This window comes from Solanum tuberosum, unplaced genomic scaffold (genome assembly GCF_000226075.1).
Source record: "Solanum tuberosum cultivar DM 1-3 516 R44 unplaced genomic scaffold, SolTub_3.0 scf00558, whole genome shotgun sequence".
NCBI classification, from domain to species: Eukaryota; Viridiplantae; Streptophyta; class Magnoliopsida; order Solanales; family Solanaceae; genus Solanum; species Solanum tuberosum.
This window is the reverse complement of record NW_006239478.1, coordinates 16,699-38,114: the sequence shown is the minus strand read 5'-3', so window position 1 is coordinate 38,114 and position 21,416 is coordinate 16,699. Positions and strand designations below refer to the sequence as shown.

The window sequence follows — 21,416 nt, the reverse complement described above, 5'->3', positions numbered from 1 at the left end:
ACCATGTGAGAAATATTGGAAAAGAATATTATTGAATTGTTGTTTACATTATTACATTGAGACCCTATTTATAGACCCTAGAATACAATCCTTTACCAAGTAGGATACTATTTAGTATTTCTATTTCTATTTCTATTCTTATTCCTGTTCTAATAGGATTGTATAAACTTATTCCTATTCTAATAGGATTGTATAAACCTATTCCTATTCTAATAGGATTGGTTAAACCTATTCCTATTCTAACACAACTCACCCTCTTATAACAACCAATCTAGAGTCCCATATGCTATCTTCTTAACTAGATAAGAAAGTTATCTAGGTATAGATATATACTGATTTAAACAATTTTGGGAAATCAATTTGAGAAGAATGCTTAAGTATTATATTTATACTGTAATTATTTCTCTACGGATTGTTTGATATATCTTACCAGATCTTTTTTTTTTTGTGATACTCATTGAATTACAAACAATAATTGTACTTGGCATACTGGCTTTTCTTGTACATTGACAACTAAAAGTCTGTCCTCAAAGCCACCTTGAAAACCAAATAATGTTATGGATACTTACTTGCTACTATATTATGGCCCTTTCAAAGGTCCACATTGCCACCGTTTAATTATTTTCTTAGCTTTCTTTCCAGAAAAAGCGGATATCATATGACAATTGTTAATAATGTCATAGTTACTCTCTGCTCTATTTAGTTTACACTATCATTTCTTTTGTCAGTCTTTCACATTGTTTTGTTATAGGCTTGATGTCCCTGAGGGTGGTTTAAAGGCACTTGTACGATTGAGCAATGGTGACATGCGAAAAGCTTTAAACATTTTGCAGGTTCAAACTCCATCTTTTTTATCCTCATGTAGATTAAATTTAGATTTCAATTATTGCGGTCAGAGATTTCACATCACAAATCAGTTAAATTCCTTTCTTTTTACAATGTGCTTGTAGAGATCTTGCTCTCTTCTCTAGCTTGACAACCCACTTCCCACTGCAGTAAGAAAAATAAGAAAAGAAAGAAAAGAAAAAGGAAAAGTTTTTTGAGGAGCTATCAATCTTCATGGCTGCAGTTATAAATGAGAGACTTATTTGCCGCAATTCACCAAGCTCACAATTGATTTTATGGAGAACTCAAAGGGCCTAAAGTAACTCAGTCTACCTTATTCATTAATGGTAAAAGTGAAATTCTATAGTTACTTAGACCCATTGCTTAAGCATTTTCCCTTGAGAACTAGCTTGTTATGTTGTTCCTGAGGCTAGTTTTGGATGACTCGTTAGGCCATGGTAGAGTCTACAGGGTGACGTTTGCAGAGAGCTGATTATTGTGACTGGGGTGGGGGGGTTATGTTCTAGGGTTGCTTTGCTTATTCGAGGCCATCTTAATAAATATTATTCTTTTGATATCCTTTTTTTTATCAGTTGGTTTCAGTGAGAAGGACATTACTCTCTGTTAATTGTCATGAGGAGACCATTCTTGGTGAAAGAAAAACGTTGAACTTATTAGATAGTTTCAGGCATGCATGAAAACACTGGTACTTAGATTAACTGAAATTACATCCTTGAACTAATAATCACACCAGTCTAGTTTTTTATTCTTTTTGATCTGTCGTAGCTGTCTAGTTCTTGATTGGCATTAATCTACCTATATATACATTGGTGGAGGGGCTTGTTTTACTGGCTAACAAAAAAAGGAAACCATTGAAAACTATAAGGTACTCATTGTGCTATTAATGCCATGCAAGAAAAAAATTAAGCAACTGTTAGTTTGTTTAATTTCAGGCAGGTAGACTATTCTTTTTAGGATTCACTGTCATTAACTTTCAGCTTTATGCAGTCAACACACATGGCTTCTCAGCAGATTTCAGAAGATGCTGTCTATCTGTGCACTGGAAACCCATTGCCCAAGGACATTGAGCAGATTTCTTACTGGCTTCTGAATGAACCCTTTACTATCAGTTGCAAACGTATCTCAAAGAGTCCTCTTCTCCTGTTTTTCCCATTTTATATATCTGTGCTCATAGTCAATTTACTCTCTTACCGTTTTTTGTACATAATTGTTAATAGGAATATCAGAAATCAAGACACGAAAAGGGTTGGCTCTGGTGGATATCGTGAGAGAAGTAACCATGTAAGTGCACATATTTATAGATCTTCATGTAACAGTTATTTGGCGTAACTCACCTTTGCTCATCTAAACATCAGGTTTGTCTTCAAGATTAAGATGCCGGCAACTGTTCGAGTTCAGCTGATCAATGAGATGGCTGATATTGAGTATGTATCCCATGTCTTTCTTTTTGATGGTTTTTCTTTGCCTTGTGCTAGACTAGCATTTCTGGTTTGATGCCAGAGAATCAAAGGCTGGCTTACGGTCAATTTTCCCATTTACTTGTTAAATCATTGACCAATATTATCTACTGAACTCGTGGCTAGATTATTATGCCACATAAGATGAAATCACATATTTTCTTGACCAGCTGATCTCCAATTATGGATTCTGTGGCTTCTGAACAGTGTATTGAAACCTCTGTTTACCTCACTACTCACCACCTGCAGCAGAAGAGGAATGAAACACCACTGCTTCTAGAAAGAATTATTTGTGTTATAGAAAGATGGTCAGCAATGGTTTTATATTTTATATAAAAATGGAATACATGATGTGAACCGATCTTTTTGTCCATCTTCTTGGTCGAGAATTTAATAAAATTTCTTTTTCACAAAATTTGATTGAAGTATGGTCTCTAGGTTTTCCTACATATGTTTGTAAGTTGTGGATATTCTGGCTCGCAGGTATAGGTTGACTTTTGGTTGTAATGATAAGTTGCAGCTTGGATCACTGATTTCTGCTTTTACACGAGCAAGATCTGCACTTGTTGCAGCTGCAAAGTAACCATGTTGGACAACCTGGTGGCTTACCCCGCCAGCTAAATTTTTTTCTATGTTTTAAGATTCTGTGCTATGCAAAATATTGGGAATGTAGGTTTTTAAGCTTCTTGATGTAGTATTGTAGTAAAGATCTCCCAAATGTAAAGTGCAATATTGTTCCAAGTGCTTTGCTGTTCTTGCACAGCTTTGCTCTGTTTTGAGGTTCGTTTTCCCATTTAAATTGTACATTCATGCATTTTGTGTTGTGCTGCCTGGATAATTTATGCTTTGGTCAAGCTGGTAACTTCACATGAGGGACATGCCCATATTCCATTTTGGACACAGTGCTGGTATGTGCATTGCGCAATGATGAATGACCATTATTAAAGATTTGCAAAGCCATGGATGGGACAATCTTCTCAAGGAGATCTCTATTTTATATTTATATACTGCTAAGAGCTACAGAAGAATCTATTCAGTGTGGTGCTTAAATAGCCAAGACTAACATTCTAGCATGGGAACTTCCCCCTAGACTTTGGCCCTCACAAATCTGGAAGTTTTCAGCACCAGAGGCAGTGATGCTTTTAGTACTACAAAACTGAGCCTTAAGCAGATGTTGATGTGCTCTTGCTTTAGCCCCGGATGTGAACAGATTGTTGCTCGTTAGGGGATTCATATACCTTTTCTTAGTGCTCGGTTGATTGGGTGCCACATCCAGCACTGAAACGGGGACTCAAAGTTGCATTATATCAGTCTTGATTCACACTTCACTTAACACTTTCATTAGACGTCCTATTTGACCAGGTGATCTCAACCTCTAGAGTCTGGGGTGAGCCATTGTAGCGTTCATGACTGAGGCTGAAAATATCACTGTGTATGCCTTCATTTACCACTTTATCAATTTGGATCGTTACAGTCCCAAGCGTACTCTGAAACACAACAATTTATCGTATCAACATTGTGAACAACTCATTACACTCTTCTCATCCTACCAAGAGCTGCAATATTTACATGCACAGTATTTGTCCCTGCTTTTTTATGTATCTTCGTTTCAGACTATTAGTAGCAGCTGTAACAGTGAACCTTATTGCACATTGTAGTTGGAGTTGAATTGGATATTCTAAATTTAGCATCAGGAACTCCAAAAATGATGAAATTAGTTACCTTTCCAAAAGTAGTTCTGCCTTTGCATGAGATCTGCAACTTTTGTCCCTTCGGTGGAACATCAAAAGCCCATGTGAATCCTTCATTCCATTCTGGGGATGTACTGCGACTAACAACCTGATAATAAACTAAACTGTTAATAAAATTCGGATAAGAAAAGTTAGTGATATCTCATGTTGTGTTTTTGGTGCCTCACGTAACACAAATTAGTATCTCAGTAAGTGGATCACATTACATAAAATGATAAGTATTTGGAGCAGTTATGTTTAACAAAAGTGACAAATGTAAATAGGACCAGTGGGAGTAGTTAGGATGTGAAATTTTGCCATAAGAAAGTAAAACATTGGTGAATAGTTAGTCTTCTATTTCATCAACAATTACAATGCTGACTCATTACCTTAGTTTGTCGTGCCGGACCATTGCCGATAGTCAACCGACAAAAAGGATTTGTTCCTCCCATGACATGTCTTAGATTGTCCGCACACTTAATGGTGACAGTCAAACAACCTGGTAAGCAATGCAGCAGGCTTTCTGCTCTATCATGGAAACCTGGGGGGGAAGTTTTTATCAGCATTTGTAGGATGGGAATGGCTTCAGCTGCAACCATTGCTTGAGATTTTGACACATCAATTGGCATTGTTGACCAGGATTGTTGGAGTAAGCACAATGTGGTCAATACTGAATCCTGAGCAGCCTCGCTGCCAGATTTCAGTGCTGTCACCAGATGAGGGATACAAAGGGTCCCCGCTTCAGAAATTAGGAGCTTCGGAAAATTGGAGAATATAATAAAAATGCTCTTCAAGATCTCTTCATTTGCAGTTGCAGTGGGGCACAATTCCTTCTCTAGTGCCGCTGCATGACAATGCATTAGAAATATTTTAGGCAGACAAGTAGGGAAAGAAACACTCATACCACTGTCCAGGACTGAACTAAAAGATATGGAAGGATAAGAACAGAACAGAACGCAAGCAAGAAGATCTGCAGTTTGCAGCTTGAATTATCTGGACAATTAAACTTGGAAATTGATGTGTCAAATTCATGAATCAGAAGGATTTACTGTTTCAGTTGTAGATGTTGAAGTATAGCATGGGAACAAATACAGTGACTAGAAAACATCATACATCTAGCTGTCTTCATTTACTGGTTTATTTTATCCTGCAGCTAGGGGTGTTCACGGGACGGTTTGGATCGGTTATTGGTCAATTCCAAAACCAAACCAACTTAATCGGTTTTAAAATTATCAAAATCAAATCAAACCAAATATAATATATATTTATCGGTTTGGTTGTTATCGATTTCGGTTCGGTTTGGTTCGGTTATTCGGTTATAACCCTAACAAAAATAAAAGAAACAATTCATTCAAAACGTGAAAAAAGTGACAATAATCAATTCAAAACGAAAATAGTTAGAATGACTAACATTACATAACTATCAATCATTGAATTGGTTTCATGTATATGAGTGTAACAATTGGTTTTCTGTGCAATCCTATTTATTATGTTGATATATTTGACACAACTTGTGGCATCTAGTTTGACATTTTTCAAAGAATCATTGACTGAAAAAAGGAATGAACATTTTATTTTATAAGCAACACACCTGTCAAAGATCTGATAAGTTCATTTGATGCATAATCCTTAAGCGTGTGATTCGAGAACAAAAACCTTATGAGCAGAGCTGCCTGGACTGTAATTTCTGAATTAGGGGATAGAAGAAGTTCTTGAACTACTAGTATTCCACCAGCTTCTGCGACAGCTCTCCTGTTGGTTCGACTGTGCATGACAAAATTTTGCAATGCACAAATTGCCACCATTTTCATGTCTTCCGTTGGTTGATCTTCAAGCAAAGTTATCAGTGCTCGACAGGCACAGACAGAATCACTTGCTCTAGCAAGTCCTTCATGCTGGGAGAGATCACCAAGTGCAAGAGCAGCAAGAAGTCTTGCGGACTGCAATAAAGTCTGTGGATCTAGTAAATATTGTGCCAGAGGTGCTATTGCATACTTGGATACCTTCAATTCTCTTATTCGGACGTTGTTGAATAGAGCTTCAATCAGACCTGCTGATGCTTCTTCAAACTGGTGAGATCTTAGCAGATCTAGAAGAGCATCGACAGCACCGGCTTCAGCCATCAGTTCACCATTTGATAGATCAGTCTTTTCATGAGCTATTAGAGCATTTAGTGCAAGGGTAACAGTGCTCTCAACTGTTGAATACAACATCTTTACAAGAACCACCAGGGGAACCTTGAGGTAATAATCAGCATTAGATTGTATGACATTGCAGAGAATCATAGCTGCTGACTCCCATAATGTATCAGGGGGTAAGGGATCATCTTGAACGATAACCTTTGAAAGCTCAAAAATGCCACCAGCATCAGCAACTTCCTTTGGCCATCTTAATGAGATATTTTCCAAAGCACTAATTGCTGTCTGTTGCAAATTCAAGATACCAATGCCTGCGAGCTGCACTAGGGGCACTACTGCATTTTTTGATGTTATATCTTGCTTGAAATGCTCTTGTGCAAGGAGGTGGGACAGCAGTTCGGTACCAAGCTGCTGAATAGATTGAGCTGGGGATTCAAGAAAGGAAATCAGAGGCTGAATGACCTGGCTAGGAGTAAGTTTTAGAGTGGCAAGACATTGTGGCTTCTCTAGAATGTTTACAAGAGTTTGCAACGCACTGTGCTGTCCCCACAATCCAAAATCTGACCGCTGCAAAACCGTGAAAAGAGGTTCTACAATTTTTGCAGCAGATGGACTTCTTGAAATAGCACTACTATTTGTCAAGACACGGAAGAGTTCTGCAATTGTGCAGCATAAGGAACTGGATGCAGTAGGGAGTAGCTCAAGACAATTTTCTAATAGTCCTGCTTTCACCATATCCAACTTGCGTGGAGTTCGGTCTTTACCCAGCTTAATAAGTGCGAAAATAGTCGCTTCAATGAGCCGATGGTTTGATCCGGACACCAGATGAACCAGAATACCAACAATCTCATTAGCTGATGCAAGGTCCACCGGATGCTCATCATCTAAAAACCTCTCGAAAGCACAAATAGCTGATTCCACTGCTCTTTCCACATCTGATTGCATAAGCAGTACAAGGGGATCTAAGCATTCAGAAGCAATAGACAATTCTCTGATGTTAGGATCACCAAAAAGTACAAAGCATAATTCAGCAGCATCACTTTTCAGTTCCATCGAAGAAGATGATGACAGAATTTTATATAAACTCTCAAGAGGATTCCCATCTAAATCAGCCATCACTGCTGCTTTTGTATCATTCCCTGAAGTCAATTTGACCAAGGAACTAAGGGCAGTATATTGTTCACTTTCTGATGCAGTATCAAGCATGTCCGCCAAAGGTTGAACTGCTTGATTTGATGCTTCAGAATTTCTAATGTTCTCATTATCAAAGAGTTCATTTAAAGCCCTAGCAGCACTCAGCCTTGCACTCTTTGACCCCAAACGAAGGACAGCAATCAGTTGAACAGAGCAACTAACTGCAGCTTCATGTTGAATAAGAACAGAATTGCTAAATATAATTCTCAGTAGTTCAGAGATTGTTGCCTCAGTCAAGTCTTGAGGGATCAAAGATAGATACTTCGCTAGAGCATCCAGTGCACCAGCTTCAGCCATGATTGATTTATTTTCATCATTACCATCAGCAATTTGAGTCAAGAGACAAACAGCTAATGGGGGCGCACCTGCTCTATCTGGAAGTGGTTTTAACAGATCTACCAATAAAGGGATGGTTCTGCGTGCAGTGGAACCAACTCTCACTTCTTCAATTTCAAAGAGGACTTCCAGAGAAACCTGATCTGGGTATCTTACTAATGAAAATTCTTCAGATAGAGCAACAAGATTTGGCATATCTATTTCAATGTGACCAATCAAGCTTATCAGACCAGTGATTGCACCTGAATTTACAACAGTAAGATTTATTCCCTTTTTCCGATGACAGACAAGACTGGCTATTGCCTGAGCAGCAAAAAGTCTGACAATCATTTCATCTGATTTGAGAAGAAGTGCAAGCGAAGGTATAATGCGCATGGTTGTTGGAGAGGATATAATGTTGGGGTTCTGGAATAAAATAGCTAATAGCAGTGCGCTGATCCACATGCCCTCTGCATCTTCTGCCTGCCATGACAAATATCTCTTCAGCACAATGACCAATATAAACTTTAAGCAAATCATGAGAACCAACATTACTTCCAAAGGATTAAATTGAATAAAGGTGACACTGAAAATAATTATCCTTTATTGTCCATCTTTTAGTCACTTTATTAACTGTAGTTTCAGTGATATATTTCTGTGCCTTAAGAGAGGGTAACTTACACATTAAGAGGTGCATGGAAAGTTTTACCATTTGACCAACTACAATGGTGTTGTTAGAGATAGCGTACACCATACACCATGAGTATATTGACAAAACAGTGCCTCAATGTAATCCGAAAATAGAAAAAGGACAGAAAAGCTAGTAGAAAGAAGAAGAAAATCTGCACTTCAGATATTCTTGCTCTTGTAATGATTCTCAAAATTGGAACTCAGTGAAAATATATCCAAGACTACTTCCTCCATGCACATTTATTATATGAATGATATAGCAGGTGACTAGAAATAGTAAAATAAATAGTTTTTTTTTTTGATTAAGTAAGGTATTTCATTAAAGGGCACTAAGGAGATGCGAAGTTACAAATGAGAAAGGTAAACATAATTTCTAGCTCTGAATAAATGAATTGTTGACTTTTTTAAACAAGTTTTACTGCACTAACTACAGACAGGCAACCAGTCTGTTAACAAAAGCCAACCTACAGAGTAAATAAACAGGCCTAAAGCTCAAAAATTGGAAGGACAAAAATGATTGACACCAATGAACAGCTTATTTTTCTTCAGGTGGAAACCCAACTCTAGTTCTCCTGATGAAGAGGCATTCGCACAGCACAAATGGGCCAAAAAAGTCAAAAAGCAAACACCAAGGATGATATAAAATTTACCTGTGGATTGGAACCATATCTTGCAAGCTTGTCAGCAAGGGACTCAAGGCCCCCACCTTCCACTACAGTGGATGTGTTCTTGACATGAAATGATGAAATTATTGAGAGCAACCAAAGGGCAACTGTACCACCCAAAACCGTTGCTGGATCGGGAGCTTCAAACTCGTTTCCTTCTCCAAATGGAGTTCTTTCTGTGAAGCCTCTAGGGGTTCTGACGTCAATTTCTAGGGAAGAACAAGCGCAGTTTGGCTTCATCATGTCAACTAATGCATATATAAGAGGTTTCAGGTAGCCAGATGCATCAAGTGCATCCATTGACTGATGTTTATGCTCCTTGGCGGCACAAATGCTCAATGCGGTTCCACCAACTCTTACTTCTAGAATGGAAGAATTAATTATTCTATCAGCCAATGCGCCGATAGACCTTGATTTCGATAAGAACAGATTACCTAGAAAAACCGATTGATCTCCGCAAAGCCTTGATAGAATTTCTATTGCCTTATCTTGGACAAGGGAAGATCCCTCACAAAGGCAATGTACAAGAGGTTCTAAACTAGAAGGAACTTCAGCAAGTGCAGTGCATGAACTGTAAGTGGAATCTGTGCCTTGTTTTGTCCTCGTCAAAAGTGCAATAAAGTCTAAAGCATCTGCTGCATCAGTACCATCAACATTCATCACATTTAATGATTCCACCATAGCAAGAACAGCAAATCGACATTGAGCACTTCCATTGAATACATCTCCCACTGGAAAGTGCCTCAATAGCCGATGAAGCCCACGTGCTGCATTTCTCCTACCTTCTGACGATCCTTCTCCTAAAACTCTTGTCAAAGCTGAAACAACGTCTTCACGCAGCGCTTCCGCAGCTATCTCTGGATCAGACAACAGATTGGCTAAAGCAGCGACTGCAGTAGCTGCAGAATCAATGGACGCTGTTTTGGCCAGCTTGATTAAAGGTTTGACATGCCCTTCAGCAATATGAGGCATCTTGTGTGTAGATTTTTGTTTTGATGCACGAGATAAAGCATGCAATACTCGAGCTGACTCTGTTGCAACAGCTGGAGAATTGCTACCCAAAAGTTTCATGCAAGGATTAACCACTTCATCTATTGCGAGACTCTCACAGATATCATGTCGAGTGCTAAATACATCTGCCAGGACAGAGGCAGCATGTACTTGAGTACTTTCATTTGAGGAATTAAGAACATGGACTAGCGACATTATTCCTTGGTTAGCAGCAGCACCTTTATTCACAAGGTCAGTGTGAGATGCCAAGGTAAGCACATGACCTAACACCTCAGTTACATGGGCCTTTGAGCTTGGTAAATCTCCCAGGAGCAACACTAACAATTGATTAGTGGTAGCTGGATCAGCCTCTGTGATTAGCTTTGTTAAAGCCCTAGCTGATGTTTCTTGCCCCTTTGATTCACCATTTTTTAGGAGCCACAATAACGCCTGTATAGCTCCAGCACTTTCAACACAGGCACGATTCTCTTCACTATGACAGCAAAGGTTGTGAATAATAAGTGCTGCGTCTTCCTTAGCCTTCTGAGACCCCATTTCTAGTAACTGGACCAGTGGTGGAATCCCACCAGCAGCAGTGATTGCCCACTTGCTCTCGTCAATTTGGTCAGTTAGGATTGCAAGCATTTCAACAGCATACTCTTGATGCTGTTCACTGGATAAACCCAGCAGTGATATCAGTAAGTGAATTCCTTCCCTCTTTCCAATTGCTTCCCAAACAGTCATTCCATCACAGCATAAACGCAACAGGGACAGTATTAAATACTCTAGTGCATCACCACTTACCATTGTTGTGAGCCCAGTAAGAGCCTTCTTAGATTCGGATTGTTGGACACGTTTTGATAGATAAGCATTGCCATAAAGGCTTCCCATAGCCTCAAGAAGACGCTCCTGAACCAATTTATTATCCCGTGGCTTTAGGAGCATTGCAAGAATACTCTCAATCTTTGTCGCATCAAATATTTCTTCTTCTACTTTGTGCTCAAAGACCATAAGAGCATATGCAAGTGTTCCAATTATATCAGCCACTGGAGCAGCTAACCTTGGGGACTGCGCAAGCTCACCCAGATATAGTAACAGAGGAGACATTCCACCACATATATTGGCTAAAGCTTGTATTGCATGCCGCTGAAGTTTCTCTTTTTCCTCTCTTCGCAGTTTTTCTTTAGAAGGAGAAATGACAGCTCCTGTAAGTGCTGTGACGCCCTGTGAGTCTACAACAGCTTCCTGTTTCTCTTTTCCCTCACTTTGCAGTCTTTCTTTAGAAGGAGTAATGACAGCTCCTATAAGTGCTGTGACGCCCTGTGAGTCAATAACAGCTTGCTTTGCTTTGGCAGATTGTGAAGTAAGAACCTCTAAAGCCTCAGCTGCACTGGCACGGACAGAAACATCATCTTGCTGAGCTAACAGGCTAAAGAGAGCTTTGATTCCTCCAGAATCAATTACTTTTGGAATGCTATCACTGAATGCCAACATTATATGGGCCAATAAAGAAGCTGCATTTGATTGAGTGGAAGCACTACTAGAAGAAAGAAGTCTAACAATGATGTCCACTCCCCCACCCTCTAGTGTTGTCCTCCAATGTCCATCTTTATCACCACAGAGATTTCTCAAAGCCCCAACAACAAATCCTTCCACTGTTTTGTCCGGCTTCTTTTTTGAATTCAGCTGCTCCCACAAAGTTGGTACGACACCTTCCGTAATGAATATTTTCATGCCAATAGGATCATTTGAAACTCCACTAGATGACACCGCAAAAATTGCTTCCGCAGCTGCTTTCCTTGCATCAGCTGAATCAGACTTCAAAAGTGAAAGTAGAGGCGGAATACATCCACCTAGAAGCACCTTTAACCGCATGTCTTCATCTCTGCACAATACAGTTAAGGTTGAAGCTACATTGACTTTTGCGAAAAGAGTTGCATTTCTGAGAATTGATATGAACAGTGGCATTGCTTGGCCATGTGAACCAATAAGACGTCGTGCTTCTTTTCTAGCTTTGGCAATGCCTAGCAGACGTGCTGTAGTAAGTTCTTTTTCGTGTGCAGATGATTGATTCAGATGCAGCTGATCAATAAGTTGAGCAAGTCGTGGCAGTGCCTTTTCCGAATCATCCATTTCTGCAGCTTCATTGGACTCCCTGAAAGTAAATATTTAATACCTTTGAATTATCTGAATAAATCTTTTTTAATAGGTTATCTAGATAAATCATATTATGTCTCATGAATTCATGAAAAAGGATAAATAAAACCAAGCAATGTGGAATTGAAATTTTCAATCAGAAATTAACTGAGAGGTCACACTATTTTGGCTCCCTATACATACCAGATGCCCAAAGTTTCTCTACACCTACGAGATACTAATATGTTCTATCTCTCAAGCAGAAGTATAGAATATAGAAACTTCTTTTAGCAAAATCTATAACAATCACAAATAGTAAATAAATGCAGCTACAACACAGAGTAAAGAGAGGAAGAAACCTGCTCTTCTGAGGAGAAGAGGATGACACATCCTTGTCCCCTAATTCAAGGGAAGAAACGTCTGTCATTGGCAACAAGCCTCCACTTTGACACTTTTGTGGCTTCCTACAGAGCGTAAGTATCTTGTGTTAATGAAGCATTCTGGTTAGCTTGGTTACTATATGCACAAACAATAAGTAGTAGAAATTCAAGAAATATAGAAACGTATGGATGCATTTTTCTTCATAGTCCTTCATGAGAAACATAAAGCAGACACGCAAGAAAAAAAGGGAAAATGAAGAAGAATAACACGAAACTCAAACAAGGTTATTCATGCTTACCCCAACAATTTTCACATTCTTAAAACCATTAAAATCACAATTCCACAGAATACTTGCCACCTCCCACTGGCAATTGCTACCGGATAACTCTGTCCACCAGAGTTAGGACATATGTGAATAAATCACTAGTGTTTTTGTCTTTGCTGGGGATTTTAACCTGTCATCTCCTCACTTCATTGACCACTAGGTCACACACTGGGTGCTTAAAATTTCAATATTTATTGAAGCATACAGAAATATTCTTCTTTCCCATACAGTCCAGTTAATCGCGAAAAAAACCATTTCACTAACACAAAATTCAACAAATCTACTTAACAACATGCTTAAATTCCATTGCACGAAATGTTTAACAACAATGCAAGGTAATAAAGGAGAAAAAAAAATGATAACAAAGAATTTTGCATATTTACCTTGTCTCTAAAATTTGCTAGAATCCTGCAAAATTCAGCTCCTCTTGCTCTCCAGGGTTAGAAACTAGAAGAAACCCGGAATTTCTCCGCAATTTAAGAAGTGCATATAAATAATATGTACGTATATATCTACAAAATATACGTGTAGATGTGTATATATATATAAATATCTTTTTACATAATGGTACAACAAGGCTTTACCCAGAAAATCTGCATAACCAAAAAAAAGAAGAAGATCAAAAGCAATTCATCCTCATTAACGCAAATACACATGCAGGTAACGAAGATATACACACATTAATGTTTAAATGTAACTATATAAATTTATTACATGTCTGATTGAACGAAAAGAGCATTTGCAGAATCTACAATCTAGAAATGATCATTCTCATGGAAAAGATATAGCATATTGTTTTTAATGAATTCTCCTCAAATTGGGATTTTTTTTTGATGTTTACCTTGGGGAATTGTAGAGTTCAAGAAGAAGAAGATGGAGAATGGAGTGAGACACGATTACACGAAGGTGTAGAGAGAGAAAGAAACAGAGGAAAAATAGGAGACAGAGAGAGACTCTGAATTCTGTTTTTCTTCTCTCTTTCATTTTTCATGCGCTGCTTTATTTGCGCCTATATTTACATTTACACATGCAATTATATCTATGTAATATATACAGTACTTCCATATATATTACTCCGTATGAATATAGTAAATATAATTATATATTAGGCAAAAGATATTTTCATGTAGACGGCAACTATTAATTATAGTACTAGTACTTTAGAGTTAGAGTGAAGTTTTTTTATCAGTAGTTGATATATTGTCTTTGTAACCTATAAATAGTAGGCTGTTTAATTTTGACATAATTATATGGGATTGCATCCTGAATAATACAAAAACAAAACACTTAATTAATATTCTTGTACACTAGAGTTTTCATATTCAAAGTCTACTTCATACTTTATAGCATTTATTCACAAACAAATCTTAATTTGAGATCAACATCGCTTTAAGGTTATTTGATGCAATGCAAACGTTCATCACATTGTTCTATTTATTCACAAACATTCATCACAGTGTTCATCGGATGCAATGAAATGAAAGAGATTGAACGAATATGCATGAAATGAAAATAAAGGTCTTTTGACAATAGAAGGCATATTACTTCTAATTGATTCTTTGGCCATTTTGTGTAAAATTCTAAATAGACGAGGCGCTATTGGATGTTATGATGAGTTTGAGAAGAGGTAATGTTTTGATGAACTTGAGAAGAGAGATGCTCAAAGGAAGAGAGTGAACGTCACCTTTGTTAATCAATATTAACATTTTTGATGAAACAGTGTTGAATGACATCCTTTGCCATAAGATGTGGCTCTACAATGTTAAATTAAGAAAGCTTGCAGAATTTTGACTCGGAGCTCCAAAAATATTTTTAGACAGAAGACGAAAATCACAAAGAGTGTTTGAAGTATTGTAGGGCGGATATTTGCACATTTATTTCTTCTTTCTTCCATGTAAGTTGAATGAATAGTATAATTTGATTATCCTGTTTGAAGATTTATGTTAACATTTTGATTATCAATCTTGCGCTTAATTATTTGATTGTTTGATCGCCAATTAAATATTATCTACAAATCTAAAGTTGAAATCGAGAGAAGGAACAGTAGATTGCACATATGATAAAATAAAGTTGAACTTGGGTGAGGGAACCATAGATTGAACATATGAACTCGGGAGAGAGAACCATTTAAAAATTTATCTCTAAATATCTGTTTCTTCAAATATCTTCAAGTTTTCAAAACTTCCATAATTTCAATTTTTTTCTAAGTAAAATGCACATCTAAACACAACTTCAAATTCACGACTCCAAAAACTCATTTTTTCAAGTTTCAAGTTCAAAATCTATGGTCAAACGGGAAGCTTAGATTCGATCTGGAGCAGGATTGCATGCTGATATTTGGGGCAACAGGGATCGTCAGGCATGATGTGCTCCAGAAGTGCATTGAGATTCATGCTGATGCACGAAGGCAAAATCATCTCAATTGCAACTTGATTCAAATTCATTTCAAGTTGGAAATTCCGACGATCCAAGCTTGTTGCGAAGAAGGAACACTAAGCTTCATCAATTTGGACACTGAATTGTTGATTCATTCTTCAGCAACTGAGAACATGGTGCAGGGAAAACACTGCAGCTAGAACCAGATATAAATTCACAATTCCACTTCATAGATGGGGCTAGCCCAAATAAACTGATGTTTTTCATGTGTATGTCCTCAAATGGTGCTTCCTCTATGCCTACTAGCAAGGGAGGTCTCTTTGATTCTAGACTGACCACATTACTGATAAAAATACCTCTTACTTTAGGTAGTGCTTTAGGATCCCATTTCTCGTCAGGGTGGTCATTTGCACCCCTGCTAAATCTAATGGGCACCTTCACTCTTTCCATTCTGATGTTATTTATCGTAATATTGACGATGTATCCACCTCTTCCAATGTCAGTTTTAATCCGAACACCAGCTGCAGAATCTCTAACATATAAGTCTTCTATGAGGACATTAGAAACACCTCCAGACATCTCACTGCCGATACCAACCCCTGAGCATGTTGGGGTTGTGCCTTTCACTCTCCTTACAATGATGTTTGAGCTTGGACGAGCCATTTTCATACCATAGTGATCCCACCCGCTTTTCACTGATATAAGGTCATCACCACTCTCAATGTAACAATCTTCAATGCAGACATTCAAGCTGGAGTCTGCCAACAAAACAATTACGCATATAAAATTAGATATTCTAGACACTCTTAATCTTACAATCTAGTTTGGCATAAGTAATAAAATAGAGCGGACAGTTTTATATGCCTAGGATAGATGAATCCATGGAAAAAAAGAAAAGTCCGGTTAAAATTGAGGGTGTCTGGTATGTAGATATTTTTCATTTTTCCCATGTTTGATTGATTATAATTTTTGGTTTCTCTAGGAAAACAAATTCCCTAAAAATAAGAAAAATGACTTACCTATACCATGTTTGATTGGTTATAATTTTTGGTTTCTCTAGAAAACAAGTTCCCTAAAAATAAGAAAAATGACTTGCCTATAGAAAGTAGGAAATAAAATCTTGTAAGTGACATTGCATGTTTATTGACTCCTCGCCACTCTTCAACGCACCCTCCGTAGTCTATATCCCCACTACACACACCCTACGCTCCACCTCATCCTCTAGTGTTTGTCTAGATTATATACAAATGCTTTTGGGACAATATTCTCTACTTACTTATCAAACACGAGAAATTAATTAAGAAAACCACTTATTTTTTATGAAACATTTTCCTTCATACCAAACACACCCTGAAAGTAGAGGTGAAAGAGATGTGATAATTTTTCCCTTCAGTTTAGTTTTAGTGTGGCTTTTTAGTTGAATACGGGAGATGCACTAGATAATAAAATTTCAAATCATTCTTCTTTCTCCTGGTAAAAGAAGTATTACATCAGAACTTAATGGGCGATATAGGATATACCTGCATCAATGCCATCTGTGTTAGGGGCATTAAGAGGAGCCAAAATAGTCATGTTTCTGATTACAATATTCCTGAAACAAATGCAACATCAGGCGTTACTCTACCAGCTAACATGGATAATTTGGCGAATAAAAATAGCTCTCGTGAAGGAAAACTAATGAAAGGAGGAAGAGCATATTTATTTAACAAAAATTTCCTGATTAAACTCCTGCATCTTAAGATTTTGCCTTGTCCTCACCTCAACATTCTACACAAGCAGGAACAAGACTACTTTGGCAACATCGAATCCTTTTAATCTATTAGTTGGTTCTTGTGAAAAACAATGAGGATTGGTTCCAACACATTTAACGGTAGTAACTAGTAACCAATATCACCAACTCAGTTGTTCTTTGAGCAAAACCACATCACTTCTGCTTCTATTGGAACACAAGATTCCCCTTTTCTGTTTGTGCTGCTATAACATTAAATGTATGGTTGTTTGATTGATTAATTGAATATGGATATCAACTTTTCAAAAAAATACTGTGCAGCAATGAAGAGCAATTTCCTCGAGCCAAAGTAATTAGTACTCCATTCATAAGTACCATGCAAAAATAGATAGAGCAGTTTATCAAGAGAGCAAGAACCTGCAATAGATGGGATGAATTGTCCAAAATGGGGAGTTCATGAGTGTAAGATTTTGGATCAGGATGTTCTGAGAGTTAATCAGTTCAACAAGGTGGCCTCTGGTGTGTACCAGGGTTCTATTCCACCAAAGATCCCACCACATCTTTCCCTGACCATCTACAGTCCCATTTTCCCCTGAAATTAAGCAGGAAACATTGATCAGATGCACAGGCACAGAAAAAGTCACAGCAAAGTTCCATTCTCATTCGAAAGGAAAGAGGGGAAATAGCGAGCGGGGAAGTATTAATGATATATATTTATGGAAAGAGAGAATAAAAGAGTGATCACTGAGATAAAACGTAACTACAAAAGCATAAAAATATCATTCTCGTCAGAATCCATTTGGGTAAAGTTTGTGTCTATTGAATTCTTACTTCTAATATACTTTGAGCATGTTCGTGGATTATGGTAAAGGGGAAGTGGTCAAGAAGCGTAGTTACCATTATTTATGAGGCAGTAGTACTTAGAATTAAATATTTGTAGTAGAATAGACGTCATTGTTTGCAAGTGTGTATACAAATCCCTCATGCAAGAAATAATTAAAAGAAACCATTCTCTAATAAAATTCTCTATTTGAAAATTAGATTGATTCTTGAATCAAGATTATCCCTTACAAAAATCTTTAGATAAATATTTTAGACAAGCACAAGGGGTAAGAGGAAACTACTCTTTGTGTTGAGATGTTTAATCTATGCACCATTTACCAAACTGTTTTGCTCAATCAAAATTATCCAGCAAAGGACCTTATAACACACTGCTTATCTGCAAATCTGAGTATGATATTACTACACAATCTTTAGAATTCTGGTCAAAGAAATTTTTAAAGTTTTGAAGTCGCATGTCAGCAATTCTAACACAGCGAATGAGGGGAGGGGAGGGATTTAGGGAACACTTTAAACAAAATCTGAATGCTTTCTCCATGTTCTTACTGTTAACAAAGATCACGGATCAGTTGAACAGCCAATACCTAGTTGCTGTTGTTATTGTTAATCTCACAAAGAAGTTTCAACATTCTCTGAATTTGCTGTTGCTTCAAGTGGAGCTAGAGTTACTGACAGGTACTAGCCAGCTTTAACAGTTGACATCCATCAAGAGATTCTTGATTAAAGTAATGCTCCTCATTAGAAGTGAATAATAATCATCTTGGCTTCTACTTTTTTTTTAGTTTATCAGCTGACTTAGTCTATCAACTAATCACATGTCAATGTAACAACACAGTAGGAACTAGAGTTACATTCAACATTCTGTAATCGTTCTTTCAAATCAAAATGCAAACAGATTTTGTCAACTCGGACTTTGGTGTATTAGACCTTACATACATTATATTCAAGAAGAACCTTCAGCACTAGAATACAATTTAACCTTTTGCTATGATCTAGGTCCCTGATATCATCCAAGAAAGTTTAACTTCATTGAATACTGAGGAAATTCAAGACAAGCTCAATTGGCATCTAAAAAATATCATAGGGTGGAAGAAGATCTCAAGCATAATGAAGATTTGTTGGCCAAATCTTACACTATTTGAAGGCCCAAATTGAAGTCCAAAAGGATGTGCATTTTGGGGCCCAAAGTTTTGGAAAACGAGAAGTGGAAAAAGCAACGAGGGCTCGCTTTATTGAAGCAAGAAGAGTAAAGTGAAGTACACATTTTTTCTAACTGAAGCGCAATTTAGTACAAAAATAAATATTAATTTGCAAAGATAAAAAACCATAACCAAGAACTCAAAAAGTAACATATTAAGCAAAAATTTCAGTTCTTACATTAAAAAGTAAATAATATATAGTTATATACTCCCTAGATAGTAATACATTCTCATTAACATATTAAGCAAATATGTGCTCAAAATTGGACAGTTACGGAAAATATATCAAGAAGTATAACCAAGGACTTTTTTTAAGAACAAAAGGGCAAATCCAACCCTTTTTCATTAATTTAATACAGTAAGTCTTCATAATGCCATGTTTCTGGTGGGGGACAACCGGACAACTATCATGATGACTCCAGTCTCCAACATTAAACAAATCAGTAGCAGCACCTAGGTGCTTTTAATCAATACATATTATCATTACGGAATATTTTTTAAGCTCAAGTGCGACTACTCAGTTGTGACTTACTTGGCAAAGAACAATAATGACTTGTTAACACATGGGTGCAGAAAGTACCTGTAATTACAACATTGGTGAGACCATTTCCATGAATAAGGCTAATATGTCTCGCTCCCAGTCTTTCTCTCCCTCTTCCATATGAAGGCAGAGCGTCGATTATCGGCCATTCATTTGGATCCTTTTAACAACACAAAAGAAATTCACATTTTCTGTAAAATTAATAATTTTACAAGATAATAGAGTTAATTTCCTAAATGGTCATTCAAGTTTTGCGAATTACCGATTAAAATCACTTTTTGTTTCTTATAGAACAACAAAATCATACTCTTTTCCTCTTAAAACATTTTTGTTAGTGGAATGCTACGTGAGACAAAGTAAACAAAGGAAGAGAAGCCATTAGTCATCTGGGGATAAAATAATACTCCAATTAGATCTAGGCCAGAACTTGGAATCAGATTCACGGGAGGGAAATTGTAAAATCAACACTTAGCCTTTATTGACTTTATCGAAAGTACCAAATACACAGACATTGACAAACATCAATTAAATTCACGTGTGACCACATAGTTTCCATGTGAATCCCAATATAATTAGCTATACAAAGAACTCAAATTTTCTTCCTTGTGAGGGTCTGGTCCACCAGTCCACCTTTCTCACCCCACCATAGCACCATCTTCTACTCCAATTAAAATATGTTATATACACTTGTACTATTTTTCGTGTGGTTTTCTATATTTAAATTTTATTTTAAAAGTTTGAATAATCTACTGTATATATATGATTTAAATTTTTGTGAACCTATGCCCGAATTCATGTTCAAAATTAATTTTTTTGAAACTCAAACATCTTCACATAAATGGGTACACAGGAGTATGACTTGAAAAAATTCTTTGATTGCCGTTTACTCAAACACTTCATTTAATACAGTAATAAATTGTAGGTAGGTTTCAAAAAACTAAACACCAAAAATGAGATATTACGAAACTCAAAATCTTAGTAGCTCAGATGATTGCGTGTGATATTTCGCCCTCTTACCCCGTTTCTCCTTTACCTATGCGGCTATGCCCAATTTAAAATTAAAATAAATTATGAAGGTAATGGATCACCTGAGAACCGAGGATAACAGCGCCATATTCGAGGAAGAGCGTGAAATTGCTAGTGAGATTGAAACTACCAGTAAGCCATCGACCTTTAGGAACAACAAGCTGGGACCCACCACTCTCCGTGAAACGGGCCATAAACTCCATGGCCCGTTGAAACGCCTTTGTATTTGAGGTTTTTCCATCCCCAATTCCACCGAAATCCCTGATTGATTTCACCACCTTCCTCGCTGGTACCTGTTTGAAGAAATCAGAGCAGCTCTTCTGTTGATAACCCGACACTAATCCTACCCGACCCGAAATGAAATCCAAAGGGATCGAGAAAATTGAATATTCCCTATTGATATGTAGACTAAACAGAGCAATTACAGTGAACAGAATCAGCACAGATACCCATAACGGTCTCCTTATTCCTCCGCCTCCTCCCTTGATTCTATTCAAATTCAAAATCGGGGTTTGTTCTTCCATAATGTCTCTGCATGTAGACATAACCTATGTCTACATGCAGATAAAAAAGAAGAAGAAATTCTGTTTATCAACGATTGGGCTATTCATTAGTCATCAAAACTTGTAGAATAAGCATTCGGAGGCCGGTGATTGGGTTTTGGTTTTGTCTCTGTCTTTGTATAGAATCACGATGAATAATTAATGGAGAAGAGGTTGAAGGAAGGTGCCTTTCGATCACACAAAGTGCGTAATATATTTAAAATATATTAATAGCTCTCGTTTTAGTGGGCATGTGTACAAAGAACAAACAAAAAAAGAAAAAAGAATATGCATGA

General features: G+C 37.2%; 3 protein-coding genes across 3 annotated transcripts in view; 1 reads left to right on the top strand and 2 right to left on the bottom strand.

Moving 5' to 3' along the window:
• LOC102578520 (replication factor C subunit 3) overlaps positions 1-3,107 on the top strand; it is a 10,660-nt gene extending 7,553 nt beyond the window's left edge. The window contains exons 5-9 of the mRNA XM_006365470.2: positions 752-833; positions 1,834-1,963; positions 2,064-2,127; positions 2,202-2,270; positions 2,787-3,107. Coding sequence (XP_006365532.1) covers positions 752-833; positions 1,834-1,963; positions 2,064-2,127; positions 2,202-2,270; positions 2,787-2,886 — 445 coding nt within the window. The 3' untranslated portion in view covers positions 2,887-3,107. The remainder of the gene's footprint in view (positions 1-751; positions 834-1,833; positions 1,964-2,063; positions 2,128-2,201; positions 2,271-2,786) is intronic.
• Positions 3,108-3,267: 160 nt separating this feature from the next.
• Positions 3,268-12,618, bottom strand: LOC102578865 (uncharacterized). Its single transcript, XM_006365471.2, has 6 exons — positions 12,521-12,618; positions 9,021-12,180; positions 5,625-8,163; positions 4,423-4,877; positions 4,026-4,142; positions 3,268-3,790 (listed from the first exon to the last, which is right to left on the bottom strand). Exons 1-6 carry the CDS (start codon positions 12,586-12,588, stop codon positions 3,629-3,631), a joined length of 6,501 nt encoding a protein of 2,166 aa, XP_006365533.1. The 5' UTR covers positions 12,589-12,618; the 3' UTR covers positions 3,268-3,628.
• A 2,359-nt stretch (positions 12,619-14,977) lies between these two features.
• Positions 14,978-21,385, bottom strand: LOC102578193 (probable polygalacturonase). Its single transcript, XM_006365469.2, has 5 exons — positions 20,641-21,385; positions 19,592-19,712; positions 17,390-17,564; positions 16,764-16,834; positions 14,978-16,001 (listed from the first exon to the last, which is right to left on the bottom strand). Exons 1-5 carry the CDS (start codon positions 21,121-21,123, stop codon positions 15,370-15,372), a joined length of 1,482 nt encoding a protein of 493 aa, XP_006365531.1. The 5' UTR covers positions 21,124-21,385; the 3' UTR covers positions 14,978-15,369.
• Positions 21,386-21,416: the final 31 nt, after the last annotated feature.